At 40.6% G+C, this 14642-nt stretch overlaps 1 protein-coding gene across 2 annotated transcripts in view; it reads left to right on the top strand.

The window, feature by feature from the left end:
* Positions 1 to 12246, top strand: part of EFNB2 (ephrin B2) — a 45794-nt gene extending 33548 nt beyond the window's left edge. The window contains exons 3-5 of one of the 2 annotated variants that reach the window (XM_032151296.2): positions 6157 to 6249; positions 7000 to 7113; positions 8568 to 12246. In XM_032151296.2, the coding sequence (XP_032007187.1) occupies positions 6157 to 6249; positions 7000 to 7113; positions 8568 to 8956 (596 nt within the window). In that variant the 3' untranslated portion in view covers positions 8957 to 12246. The remainder of the gene's footprint in view (positions 1 to 6156; positions 6250 to 6999; positions 7114 to 8567) is intronic. The other variant, XM_032151298.2, reaches the window with a different exon arrangement.
* The last annotated feature ends 2396 nt before the right edge of the window (positions 12247 to 14642 follow it).

Below are 14642 nucleotides of genomic sequence, written 5' to 3'. Positions count from 1 at the left end.
GAGTTAATCAAATGTCAGTGAGAACCGTCTCATCAAGTAGAGGGCTTGTTTTGTTTAAATTAACTTTGCTAAGTATAAATTTCTTCTTGAAAATAAATTCTTCTGGGCCAGGCACGGTGGCTCACGCCTGTAATCCCAGCACTTTGGGAGGCCGAGGCAGGCGGATCACGAGGTCAGGAGATCGAGACCAAACTGGCTAACACTGTGAAACCCCGTCTCTACTAAAAATACAAAAAATGAGCTGGGCGTGGTGGTGGGCTCCTGTAGTCCCAGCTACTCGGGAGGTTGAGGCAGGAGAATGGCGTGAACCTGGGAGGCGGAGCTTGCAGTGAGCCAAGATCACACCACTGCAGTCCAGCCTGGGTGACAGAGTGAGACTCTGTCTCAAAAAAAAAAAAGAAAGAAAATAAATTCTTCTGTATTTTTCTTTCTTCAAGTGAGGCCATTTAGGGGAAGTATACCATAACACTTTTGCTCTAAGATAAGGCAAATTTGGTATTATAGGATGAAGTACTATGTGATTTGAAGTAATGCTGAATTTTTAAAATATATTAAGATAAACAAGAATAATGAGGCCCTTGGAAAGTCATGATTATATTTCTCATTTTTCTCATTTTAAAGCCACAGTGAAAAACACATAAAAGGAAGAAGCTAGAAAAAAAATGAATGAAATTCTCTTTTACCTTTTGGCAAATTAAATAGATGTTTCTGTTTCAGAAGATTTTATTAACTTTAAAGAAACAGTCATTTATTTTTGGCATTCAGTGAACATTATCATTTCCATGTTTAGAACTTTTATTCTAAGTTAGAATCTTAAAAGATAACTGTGAAACTCAAGGCATTCAACTACGTTAATTTGAGTTTCAGAAATTGAATTCTTGTTTCTAGAGTACATAGTTTGAATTGATGTCAGGGTGTTAAATAGATAAATCTTAGTTTCCTAGGTTGTATATTCACATTAATTATTTTTGTATCATCCTTCTTATTTTTCAACTTACCTTATTCTTCTTCCTTTTTTTTTTTTTTTTTTTGACACTCAGATTTGATAGCCCTGTGGTAGAAGAAAACAGTAATATAGTTTGGTATGTTGTTGTCTTTGTGTTTATTTTAAAGTCACGGCTTTGCTTTCCATGTTGTTACTGGATTATGCTTTTTTTAGTTCCTCAGTTTGCCAAGATAACAGTCTTCCGATCTTCAGAAGTCTGTATCGAGCTTAAGGAAACTGATGTGTAGGAAGACTTGCCTAAGAAGTCCAAATTAGCAAGGCTAGCATGTGAGAACATGCTGGAAAAGAATAGTTCCCATAGATATTGACAGGGAATGTTCATAAAATGCTACTTGTTTCATGGTTACGTGAGAGTGAGTTGTGTCCAGTGCAGCTGTATGTAAGGGCAACATTTTTATTCCGACGACTCTGGTTTTCATGACCCTGGATGCTTACTATGTCTCTCTGGTGGACTTCTTCAACAGAGTTGATACAAATACTTGCTTTCAAGTGTCCATCTGCCCTCTCCTCCATCCTGGCCCCATGCAAATATGCTACATTTTTAAATAATTTGAAATACCCTCCATAGTATTTATATTTCCTGGTGCTTCATTCTTTCCATAAGAACTGTGATATCATTATTCTGTAGGATTTTTTTGTGCTTCCCCGTTTCAAATCTCTGTGCCAGTGAGACCCATATATCGGTATAAATCCAGAAGTTTGATTGTCGATTAGCACACGCTTAGCAATGTGGTGGACTAAACACAGCCAAGATGTGGGGCTGGAGCTTAGCCTCCTGGGAGCAGAGCGGTGAACATCAGATGAAGACATGTGAAAATGGAGTACTACTTCCTCTTCGCGGGGATGGGCTAAAAAGCACAGCCAGAAATCTCCTTGCCCTTCCAGTCTGCTTTACAGTTACTCACTGGTTCTCTTTTTTTTCCTACTCAGATAACCAGTATACTCTTCCCAGTGACTAAGAACTGCAGATAAGTATAGGTGCAAATAGATGGCAAACCGCAGATGGCAGCTGTGTGGTTTCAGATGTGCTGGAGAACTTTTAGACGATGTGAACTTAAGGAACTTTTTTGCTGAGCAGTAATCTCTACCCACTGGAAATTAGGCCCTGGGGGGAGCAATGTAGTGACTTCTATATACTTACTACATGCAGTTAGACCCCTGAAGCAAAAGCTTTTAAAAGCAGGCTGTAAAATACCCATGTATCTTTATGAAACCTATTTTCCAACTGGATAGAGAAACTTTTCTGGTAATTCTTAAATTTGTAAAGTCTATTTTTTTCCTGAGCCAAGGGAAAAAAATATCTGGGCACTAAAAGCTTAGTTATAACAATGTTATTTTTTCTATCTCTGAATGATTAAATGTGATTTCATCTATTTAGCAATACTATGATTGTGGCTGCATTAGATCACGCTGATAGAAAGATACAAAGAAAAACTAAGTATAATGAACTACCAATTGATTTTCACTCTTTCTCTAAGTTAAAAATTCCCAGTACATTCAAATGAACAATGAAAATAATTGCAAAATTGTCTCCTGAAATGGAAATAGATTTTTTTTCCAAGCGTTAGCAATTTCTTGTTATTTTTCAAAATCAGCCACTAAGCCTTTCAAAGCTTCTTGGTGACTTGCAGGAGAAATCAGAATATTAATCTTGTGGTTTTATTTCAGTGTTTGCTGCCAGGAAGGAGGTAGTATGGGAGGAGGAGAAGTTTTTATCTTTTTCTTTATTTTTTTTTTAGCTGTGTCACTGTTCAAGGAGGGGGGTTTGGAACCTCAGCATGAGAATTATACTCCGTGATGAGGATGTGGCAGGGGAGAAGAAAGGTGATTTTCACTGTGGGAAGCTATACTTACATCAAGTATAAAATAGACTGAAGTCATTTTGAATTATGTTATACTTGTAAAGTTTATCTCCTGGAGTTTCAGTTAGTACCAGCGTACTAACTGGGTTAAAACAGGGTTATTCATGGCACCTTAGATCATTTCTAACTCATGGCAAAAATCTTTCCTGGTGGAACGTGTAACTGTATTTTAAATGCCCCTTTATAAGCAACCAAGTATTTGGGATGTTATTTTAATATTAGGAGCGAATTTTTCAGTATCTTCCAGTAACCTTTGCAAGTCACAGGTTGACTTAAAAGGAAAAGAAGCAAAATCCTGAATATAGCAGAAAAACTGTCTGGGCTCAGACTGTTCAGCCCACTTTTGCTCACCACCCGGCAAGCACACTCCCCCAAACAAGCAGTACCCTGTGGCTTCAGAAGAACCTACGAAGGCAGCATCCGTAGATTTTTCCTTATTCAACTCTAAGACTTGAAAGTTTCCCTCTTCCCCCCACACTTTTTTTTTAAACCAAGAAATAAAAAGGTTTTCCCTCTTAAAGGTGCAAAGCAGTTTCATTCTTATGCAACACAGCCTTCCTCTTACTGTCTTATAGTCTGTGGATGTTAAATTATAGATTCCAATCGAATTTTAATACTCTAGAGATTTTACATTTGTGGTTGTCAAGACACCATTTTGGTAAACCTAGGGAGCTCCGCACAAAAGCATTGATATTCAGAAAAGGCACTGACCTACAAATTAAAAGAAAACAAGTGCAATAATGTGCACCTCTTGTGCTTCCAATTTGACAAAGTAGAAGTCATCAGTAGTTTCTCCCCTGCAGACGCAGTTCTCAATTCTATTTACAAGTAACTCTGCTCTGCTGTGCCTGTCTTTCTCTTGCTGATATTCATTTAATTGTTTTTCTTTTGGATCTGAATCTTTGATTGTCTTTTCCCCCTCAAGATTAAAATAAATAAATGTATATTCCTCCCCTTTCTTTCTGTGCACTGCCCTTCAGATCTCATTTTGTCATTTTTCAGCTTAGTGTTGAAACTTTTAGCAACAAAAAGTAAGTCATTTAACTTTGAGTTTGAGTGCACTTTTGCATGTAGGTTCATTTATGTGCATGTGAATTTAAAAACATTGAGATTCCACTTGAATGAAGTAAACCAAACATTTTAAACTATCAGCCAAATAGAGACATCAGCTTTTCACTTCTTTCTGTACGCAGACATATCCTAATTTTTTAGAAAAATCAAATAGGAAAATTCTCAACAATTAATTGAAGATTATAGCACTGCTCTGAAATGGTCCAGAAATAGAGTCTGCTCATAGAAACTCATAGTTTGAAGCCTTTGGGAGGAAAGGATGCTTTAAAATTTAGGCACATATTTGGAGGAGGGAAAAGGGAAAGAGCAGAATGAAGAACTGAAAAAAATCACACACCGGGGCCTGTCCTGGGGTGGGGAGAGGCGGGAGGGATAGCATTAGGAGATATACCTAATGTAAATGACGAGTTAACAGGTGCAGCACACCAACATAGCACATGTATACATATGTAACAAACCTGCACGTTGTGCACATGTACCCTAGAACTTAAAGTATAATAAAAAAAATTTTTTAATAGCCCCATTAAATAATTTTAAAAAAAGATTTTTTTTAGATTCACAGAAGTGTACAAAATTTTTCGGTATTTTTTTTAAGCTGTCTGCTGAACAGTTTCTTAATGGTCTACAATGTTTGTATCTACAAGCAGATACTGTCTGCTTCTTACTGCCCTTCCAAGACGATTTTTATTATGGCAATTATTGCTCAGTTTCCTGGAAAAATTTATCCACAGTTAGAGAAGAATGAGATGTGATTGTGAGACTGTAAAGTTTAAGCAAGCACTCAGAGAAGCACAGTGATACGTATGCACAGAAGAGGCAGCCTTTGTTTTGAGGAAAACAGTGAAAGTAAAAGTTAATTCAAGACCACAAAGACAAGTAAACAAGTGCCTTATTTTTGTAGTTAATATAATTTCAGTGGAATGCATATTTCTACTATAAATGCATATAGAACTTGTTTGCTGACCTACTGTTTGGAAAACAAACAATCCCATTAGAAGAATGCCTTTGGGATTTATTTTTACCAGAAAATCAATCCTTTTTTCACTCCCTTGCAAAGTACAGTGTTACAAGACAAGACTTTGATAATCAGGTAGAAAATGGATTTAAATTGCAGAAATGTATATGAAACACTTTTGTTCCTTGTCCCTTGAACTTTAGGGGAATGAAAATGTCTAGCACTCTCCACCTTCTTTTCTCTCCTGGAGCTTGAACTGTAATTCAAAGCCTGTTTCTCATTAAAGTACCTGGCAGCCTATCTCTTTACAGCTTGAGTTACAAAGCTATTCAGAGACCTCGCTGGTCTAAAGAGACAGAGCAGGGATGTGTTTGAATAGAGCACAGGCTGTTGGAAAAAAAAAAGATGCTGAAAATGGTAAAACGATTCTCTCCTTCCTTCCACTCCTCACTGCTGAGGTGGAGAGGGAATTCAATTGGTGAACACCAGCAAGTGGCTGGTAAAAGTCCCCACTTTCTCTCCAGGGCTGCCACAGGACCCAGAATGAGTGGTGGGCATGTGCGTGAACCCTCTATTCAGCCAGAGATTTCCCGCAACAGGTAGTTTGGTTGAAGCGGTTGACTAAGGTTGACATTGGCAGTAATAACACGTGTGTTCTTCTGATTTGCAAAACGATGGAGGAAAAAGGGGAGATTTTGAAGACCTGATTTCTGGTATACTTCTTAAGCATGTGTAAGGCTGAAAAAAGAAGACAAGGGTTGTGGGAGGCTCCTGGTCTAGTGTTTACAGAACTTGGATGCTTGACAAACAGAGCGTCAAGCTAATTGTTCTTGAAGCAGGAAATCTGCAGTGGAGGAAGCAGGTGTGGGGGGATGATTACCACGTTTGGAAATGGCTGCATTAACTATTTTGCTCTTCTGAGTTTGGCCCCAAAAGAGTCCATAGACTTTTTGAAAGATGCCATCCCTTTTATTTATAGACTAACATTAAATCAGTCATTTGTGAAGGAAGGAGAAAGTGCCTAAATAAATTTGGAGTCAGATAGCATACATGCGGCAGTGTTTCCGATATCCATTTCTCTTTATTTCTTTTTCTTTTTCTTTTTGGCTTTCAGCATCCCCATACTTTCAGAAAACTTGCGACTAAGAGTGAATTCTTATTTTTCAAATTGTTTTCAGACATTTCATGTTCATGTAAACTTGGCTTATTGATTTCCTGATTTTTCTTTATTTTTTTGTTTTGTCCATTTTATTTTTAATCAGCTACATCAAATGGGTCTTTGGAGGGCCTGGATAACCAGGAGGGAGGGGTGTGCCAGACAAGAGCCATGAAGATCCTCATGAAAGTTGGACAAGGTAAAGACCATCTGCTGCTTCGTGACGCCACTGTGACCTGGTGTAGCCCCCAGCTAGTGTGGTGCTAATGTTGCCGACGCCCACCTTCATTCGCTCTTCTCTTTAGTTTTCAAAGCAAACCCTTCTGCACTTTGAGCCACTGACAGATTTCCTCAAGTCCATATACTAAGCTTTTATTGGAGATCTCTCTAAGAGTTACGGTCAGCAAGGTAGAATGTCTGTTGCCATAGATAGATAGATAGATAGATAGATAGATAGATAGATAGATAGATATTTCTTTTTAAAAAGCAAAACACTTTGGTTCAAAATCAAAATATCCAGAATGAAAACTAAAAGCTTGTGCAGTTTTGCTCATTTCTGAATCTTGACTACAGAAGAGTTTTGTTCATTGTGACTTTTCCAATATAGATAACCTATTGTGCAGAAAGAAATAATTATTCTTCTAATTAAAAATTGGTATAGTAGTCAATCAACTTGCTCAGTTAAATTGAAATGTCATCTGCAATGCTTTGCCTGCCAAATGCAAGAATCCCTATAGTTTCCACAGATGGCCTCACGATCTAAACCTCTGAAATAACTAGTATAACCATTTTGTTTTAAAAGAAAAATTATATTCTTGTATTTCACAGTACTTTGCATAAAGACTCTTATGTTCATTGCTATTCATGCCTGTTGAAATATATATGCAGCTCCTAAAGCTAGATATTGTCAGATGTCTGTGCTGTAATTAATCATTTGTTTTTCATATAGATGCAAGTTCTGCTGGATCAACCAGGAATAAAGATCCAACAAGACGTCCAGAACTAGAAGCTGGTACAAATGGAAGAAGTTCGACAACAAGTCCCTTTGTAAAACCAAATCCAGGTATAACAGCATGATCTGTGTGTATGGAGGTCTGTGGGTACCACATTCTTAGTAGTATCTTAAAAGGTAGGGCAGAGTCTAAGGACTTCTAACCAGTTAGGATTAGCTGGAAGTTACAGTGATCAGGAATCTTTGCTGTCAGTGAGTCATTATTAATTACACTCAATAAGAACAAAATAACTCATTCCAATGAAAGTCATACATTCAAAGGAGTAGAATTCATGAGCTGTAAGTGCCAGTTATTAGAACTACTCTGTCAGGCCAAAGGTTTCATTGGCTGACATTTTATCAAGCTGGTTGTCAACGCCAGCTTAAAGCTGATGTTAATGTATATGTAATTAATGTGCTAATCCCTCATCTAATTATATCTAATCCACAGAGGGTTTAATTGATCCTCTTCTAAATTTTAAATGGTAACATTTTTAAATATTGCATAATAGTATTTTTTCAGGTGGTTATCGTTATTTTGTTTCACATTTTACATGTAAAAGAAAATATTAAACAGGTCCCTGACAAAAGTGTAGAATACCAGATAAAAGTGTCCGTTGTTGACCTTCGTTTTCTTAACAGTCTTGGAACAAATAGTTCTGTATTTGTTACCATGCTAATGAAGGTTTTAGAGAGTAGCTGTTGAGCAGACATCAGCAGTTTTGTATTAGGGATCTGTTGTGTGCTTGGTTGGTCGTTGTGCGAATTTATCATCTGCAGCAATATTCCGTCTCTTTCCAAGAGTCAAGGAGGGAAGTTGTTATTTCTAACTTCCAATGACAAGACGTGTCAAATTCTTGTGACAAACTGATAAATGGATAATATAATGATGCCAGGCAATTTTTTAGTGCTTAACATTTGGGCTGGCAGTCTGTTCGGTGTGAGAGTTTCTGCTGCCTTCCAAATATATTTTAAGTGTAAATCAAATAATACAGACGAGTTACGAGCTGAACATTTTCCCAGGCCCCCTCACTCCTTCCACGTTGCCTAGCTGTTCTGTTCTGCCAGGAGGCAGGGCTCTTCTTTAGAAGGCAGGCCCTTTGAAGGTTCGCATGAAACTCGCTTTCTCAAAGGTGGCAGAAGAGCAATACTACATAAACGCTCACCGCTGACCTGGAGAATTGGCCACTTCCCTTTTTCTTCCCTGCCGCTGCCCCAGGCTGGCTAACACGGGTTAGAAGATGAAGCCAGATCAAGGGCTGGCTGTCACCGACAGTCTGTGCTCTTGCTGGATAATGATACAAAGGCAACCCTGTGGCTTGGGAGGGTAGGAAAGTCCCTCCTGGAGATGCCTCTCATTTCCATTTGCGCTGAGCTCTCAGACGAGGTATTGGCGAGGCAAAGTCCAGCTTCTAGTTAGTAATAAGCCTGGCTTATTCTTCACATTTTTAAGGGTCATAAAAGCAGTCCGTCAGCACCGGGACAGCAGTAACCATCTCTGACCTTTTCTGTCTCTGCGTCTGCAGGTTCGAGCACAGACGGCAACAGCGCCGGACATTCGGGGAACAACATTCTCGGTTCCGAAGTGGCCTTATTCGCAGGGATTGCTTCAGGATGCATCATCTTCATCGTCATCATCATCACGCTGGTGGTCCTCTTGCTGAAGTACCGGAGGAGACACAGGAAGCACTCGCCGCAGCACACGACCACGCTGTCGCTCAGCACGCTGGCCACACCCAAGCGCAGCGGCAACAACAACGGCTCGGAGCCCAGTGACATTATCATCCCGCTCAGGACTGCGGACAGCGTCTTCTGCCCTCACTACGAGAAGGTCAGCGGGGACTACGGGCACCCGGTGTACATCGTCCAGGAGATGCCTCCGCAGAGCCCGGCGAACATTTACTACAAGGTCTGAGAGGGACCCTGGTGGTACCTGTGCTTTCCCAGAGGACACCTAATGTCCCGATGCCTCCCTTGAGGGTTTGAGAGCCCGCGTGCTGGAGAATTGACTGAAGCACAGCACCGGGGGAGAGGGACACTCCTCCTCGGAAGAGCCCGTCGCGCTGGACAGCTTACCTAGTCTTGTAGCATTCGGCCTTGGTGAACACACACGCTCCCTGGAAGCTGGAAGACTGTGCAGAAGACGCCCATTCGGACTGCTGTGCCGCGTCCCACGTCTCCTCCTCGAAGCCATGTGCTGCGGTCACTCAGGCCTCTGCAGAAGCCAAGGGAAGACAGTGGTTTGTGGACGAGAGGGTTGTGAGCATCCTGGCAGGTGCCCCAGGACGCCACGCCTGGAAGGGCCGGCTTCCGCCTGGGGTGCATTTCCCCCACAGTGCATACCGGACTTGTCACACGGACCTCGGGCTAGTTAAGGTGTGCAAAGATCTCTAGAGTTTAGTCCTTACTGTCTCACTTGTTCTGTCACCCAGGGCTCTGCAGCACCTCACCTGAGACCTCCACTCCACATCTGCATCACTAATGGAACACTCATGTCTGGAGTCCGCTCCTCCAGCCGTTGGCAACAACAGCTTCAGTCCATGGGTAATCCGTTCATAGAAATTGTGTTTGCTAACAAGGTGCCCTTTAGCCAGATGCTAGGCTGTCTGCGAAGAAGGCTAGGAGTTCGTAGAAGGGAGTGGGGCTGGGGAAAGGGCTGGCTGCAATTGCAGCTCACTGCTGCTGCCTCTGAAACAGAAAGTTGGAAAGGAAAAAAGAAAAAAGCAATTAGGTAGCACAGCACTTTGGTTTTGCTGAGATTTAAGAGGCAAGTAGGAGACACGACAGCACACACAGTGGATTCCAGTGCATGGGGAGGCACTCGCTGTTATCAACTAGCGATGTGCAGGAAGAAAAGCCCCTCTTCATTCCGGGGAACAAAGACGGGTATTGTTGGGAAAGGAACAGGCTTGGAGGGAAGGGAGAAAGTAGGCCGCTGATGATATATTCGGGCAGGACTGTTGTGGTACTGGCAATAAGATATACAGCTCCGAGCTGTAGGAGAGTCGGTCTGCTTTGGATGATTTTTTAAGCAGACTCAGCTGCTATACTTATCACATTTTATTAAACACAGGGAAAGCATTTAGGAGAATAGCAGAGAGCCAAATCTGACCTAAAAGTTGAAAAGCCAAAGGTCAAACAGGCTGTAATTCCATCATCATTGTTGTTATTAAAGAATTCTCATCTATAAAAGGTAGGTCAGATCCCCCTCCCCCCGGGTTCCCCCTTCCTCTCCCGATTGAGCCTTATGACACTTTGGTTTATGCGGTGCTGTCCGGGTGCCAGGGCTGCAGGGTCGGTACTGATGGAGGCTGCAGCGCCCGGTGCTCTGTGTCAAGGTGAAGCACATACGGCAAACCTCTTAGAGTCCTTAAGACGGAAATAAATTATGATGTCCAGGGGGAGAAGGAAGATAGGACGTATTTATAATAGGTATATAGAACACAAGGGATATAAAATGAAAGATTTTTACTAATATATATTTTAAGGTTGCACACAGTACACACCAGAAGATGTGAAATTCATTGGTGGCAATTAAGTGGTCCCAATGCTCAGCGCTTAAAAAAGCAAATTGGACAGCTACTTCTGGGAAAAACAACATCATTCCAAAAAGAACAATAATGAGAGCAAATACAAAAATAACCAAGTCCTCCGAAGCCATCTCATGGAACCGTAGACTAGGAAGTACGAGCCCCACAGAGCAGGAAGTCGATGTGACTGCATCATATATTTAACAATGACAAGATGTTCCGGCATTTATTTTCTGCGTTGGGTTTTCCCTTGCCTTATGGGCTGAAGTGTTCTCTAGAATCCAGCAGGTCACACTGGGGGCTTCAGGTGATGATTTAGCTCTGGCTCCCTCCTCCTGTCCTCCCCCGCACCCCCTCCCTTCTGGGAAACAAGAAGAGTAAACAGGAAACCTACTTTTTATGTGCTATGCAAAATAGACATCTTTAACATAGTCCTGTTACTATGGTAACACTTTGCTTTCTGAATTGGAAGGGAAAAAAATGTAGCGACAGCATTTTAAGGTTCTCAGACCTCCAGTGAGTACCTGCAAAAATGAGTTGTCACAGAAATTATGATCCCCTATTTCCTGAACCTGGAAATGATGTTGGTCCAAAGTGCGTGTGTGTATGTGTGAGTGGGTGTGTGGTATACATGTGTACATATATGTATAATATATATCTACAATATATATTATATATATCTATATCATATTTCTGTGGAGGGTTGCCGTGGTAACCAGCCACAGTACATATGTAATTCTTTCCATCACCCCAACCTCTCCTTTCTGTGCATTCGTGCAAGAGTTTCTTGTAAGCCATCAGAAGTTACTTTTAGGATGGGGGAGAGGGGTGAGAAGGGGAAAAATGGGAAATAGTCTGATTTTAATGAAATCAAATGTATGTATCATCAGTTGGCTACGTTTTGGTTCTATGCTAAACTGTGAAAAATCAGATGAATTGATAAAAGAGTTCCCTGCAACCAATTGAAAAGTGTTCTGTGCGTCTGTTTTGTGTCTGGTGCAGAATATGACAATCCACCAACTGTCCCTTTATTTGAAGTTGGTTTCGCTTTGGAAAGTGACTGTAAATGCCTTGCTTGTATGATCGTCCCTGGCCACCCGACTGTGGAATTTGCACCATCATGTTTAAGTGAAGATGCTGTAAATAGGTTCAGATTTTACTGTCTATGGATTTGGGGTGTTACAGTAGCCTTATTCACCTTTTTAATAAAAATACACATGAAAACAAGAAAGAAATGGCTTTTCTTACCCAGATTGTGTACATAGAGCAATGTTGGTTTTTTATAAAGTCTAAGCAAGATGTTTTGTATAAAATCTGAATTTTGCAATGTATTTAGCTACAGCTTGTTTAACGGCAGTGTCATTCCCCTTTGCACTGTAATGAGGAAAAAATGGTATAAAAGGTTGCCAAATTGCTGCATATTTGTGCCGTAATTATGTACCATGAATATTTATTTAAAATTTCGTTGTCCAGTTTGTAAGTAACACAGTATTATGCCTGAGTTATATTTTTTCTTTCTTTGTTTTATTTTAATAGCCTGTCATAGGTTTTAAATCTGCTTTAGTTTCACATTGCAGTTAGCCCCAGAAAATGAAATCCGTGAAGTCACATTCCACATCTGTTTCAAACTGAATTTGTTCTTAAAAAAATAAAATATTTTTTTCCTATGGAAAAAGTGCCTTCAAAGTACTTTTCTTCTTTTCTTTTCTTTCGTTTTTCTTTCTTTTTTGTTTGTTATTTTATTTGCCTTCCTTTACTCTATTTCCCCCAAAATTACAGTAATCCAGAGACTTCTGTCCATGGACACCGTGTGCCCACTTTTCAAATTGGGATGCGCACATACACAAATATTAATTTTGCCAAGAGCCGTGAGCTCATTATTCCCCATAAAACCACGAACTCACATTTCAAAAATAATATGCAATTGCATAAAATCCTAATAATCCTCAGCAGAAAATCTCTCTAGTGGCACCTGAATTGCACAGTCAGAATAGTTACCTACAAAGTGAGCTGTCTCAGGAAAAGGAGGGAAATGTACTCTTACCTTACACTTAATTCCAAATGGATCTAGTGTCCATAGAAGCAAAGCAGCTGTCTATCGCTTCATTTTTCTTAACAGAATAATCCTAGGGAGAAGGAAAAAGTCAAATGTTTTTGTAAAAACTTAACATTGATGAAAGCACATTTTGAGATACTGGTTGAAGGCAAGCCGGAGGCCAGCTGTGAGTTTAAAACACACTTTCGGTGGTCACCTTCCTGGGGAAGGTAACTATGTACCCTGAGGGGTGTGATTGTTTTTCAGGCCTCTTGCAGTACTGGGTATTAAGACTGATCATTATACTTCCTGGGTAGCTTTTTAAACAACCAAGAGTCCCCCACCCATAGCAGAGAACTGCACACCCTTGAGATCTGAGTGCTAAGATCTTTACACTATCTCAGCTTAATCCCTGCCATAGGAGTGAGACATTTTAGGTAGGGAGAATAGGAAAAGGCCCCTGGAGTCAGGAAGCAAGCCAGAAGAGTTCCCAGGTCTGACTGACTTGCCCAAGACCACACCCCAATCAGTGGAACAAACCATATGTTTCAAAAGTCCCCAGGTCATGAAGAAAGGCTGGTTTGGACACAGGGATCTACACAGCTTAGCATAGTACTCGTACTAGAGAAAGGTTTGTTAAATAAATGTCTCCCTTCATCAGCAACAACAACAATCCCCGGAGGCCCAGGGTTTTCGCTGATGCTAGAATCGTAGTTTCATCTATTCCAGGATTTTATCCTGCTGCCCACCTGCCTTCAGTTGCAGATCCAAGTTTACGGATGCAATTTTATGGCCAAGCAACTAAGCTGAACCCTCGACCGTATGTACCAAGGTCATTTCTGATTAGTTTGGGCAAAAGAACCAAAATGAAATCATGCATTTTCAACCTTTACTTTGTGGTCCCTATTACAATATAAATTACCGAATACACAATGTCATGGCTTGGACTTTGTTTTTAAACCACGTTTTCTGAGTAAGCCAAGCTCAGCTAAGAAATAAGATTTGTCCACTTGTTCTTTTCACCTGGGAAGAAGGAACCACATGCAGAAGCTCCTTGCAGAGGGCGTATAACCAGATGCCCTTTGTTCTGTCTGAAAGGTGAGCCCAGCCTGCTCTGAGCACATTACTTCTCTGCACGGGCAAGCGTCCCTCAACTCCTTTTTTGGCAAAGCAGATGGCCATTCAAACCCTGGGATAAAGGTTTGCAATGGAAATGAGAAAAAATAAAGTATTCCTTCCTGGGTAACTGCTCTCCAGCTTACTGTCAGTCTCTGAACCCAAACCAGAGGAGAATTAGCAAAAGAAAAAGAAAACTCCAGAGTAGGAAAGCTCACTTTCCTAATGTAGGTAAAAAAAAAAGGACCATTACCCTACTTTTGGACCTAGCAAATAGGTCTCAGGTGGCTCAGGAGACGCAGTTGCTACTGCAGCACCAAGAACACTAGCTGGATGTGCTACTGCTTTAGTTTTTACTTTGGATGGATTTTTGAATTATGTTTGTGATATTTACACTATACACTTACTCGAAGGCAAATTTTCAGTGTTGTCATGGAAAAGAGTATTTCCTACTCCGATTCATTATTCCAGGTAGGAAGTCATTCATCAGTGATTTTGGGGGGGGAGGGGTACTAAAATATTGCATTATTTGTAATAAAATATAGCAAACCAGGTAGGTTAATCCATTTTTAGATGTGTCCCAAAAGCTAACGATATATGCAGCTTAAGATTTTTATACTTTGATAACTTGATTAGTGGAATCTCTTTAAAACAATGTTCATATGAAGTCAACCATATTTTTAAAAACAACCAACCCCCTCAAGAAGCCTCCAGGTATACACCAGGTACACAGGCATGTGGCAGAAGGAAAATAATACTAATTATAGCAGCACGGTTTCTGACCAGTTGTAGACAGTTAACAAAGGTGTTAAATCATGAAAGGGGCACTTGGTTTCTAGCTGTATTTCTGCTACTGACTCATGCTGTGACCTTCAGCAGATGCTTTTATGTTCTGTGCCTCAGAGTCTCACCTGTAAAGT

The sequence above is a fragment of the Hylobates moloch genome, unplaced genomic scaffold, assembly GCF_009828535.3.
Source record: "Hylobates moloch isolate HMO894 unplaced genomic scaffold, HMol_V3 SCAFFOLD_4, whole genome shotgun sequence".
Lineage (NCBI taxonomy): Eukaryota > Metazoa > Chordata > Mammalia > Primates > Hylobatidae > Hylobates > Hylobates moloch.
This window is presented reverse-complemented; position numbering and strand designations above follow the sequence as displayed.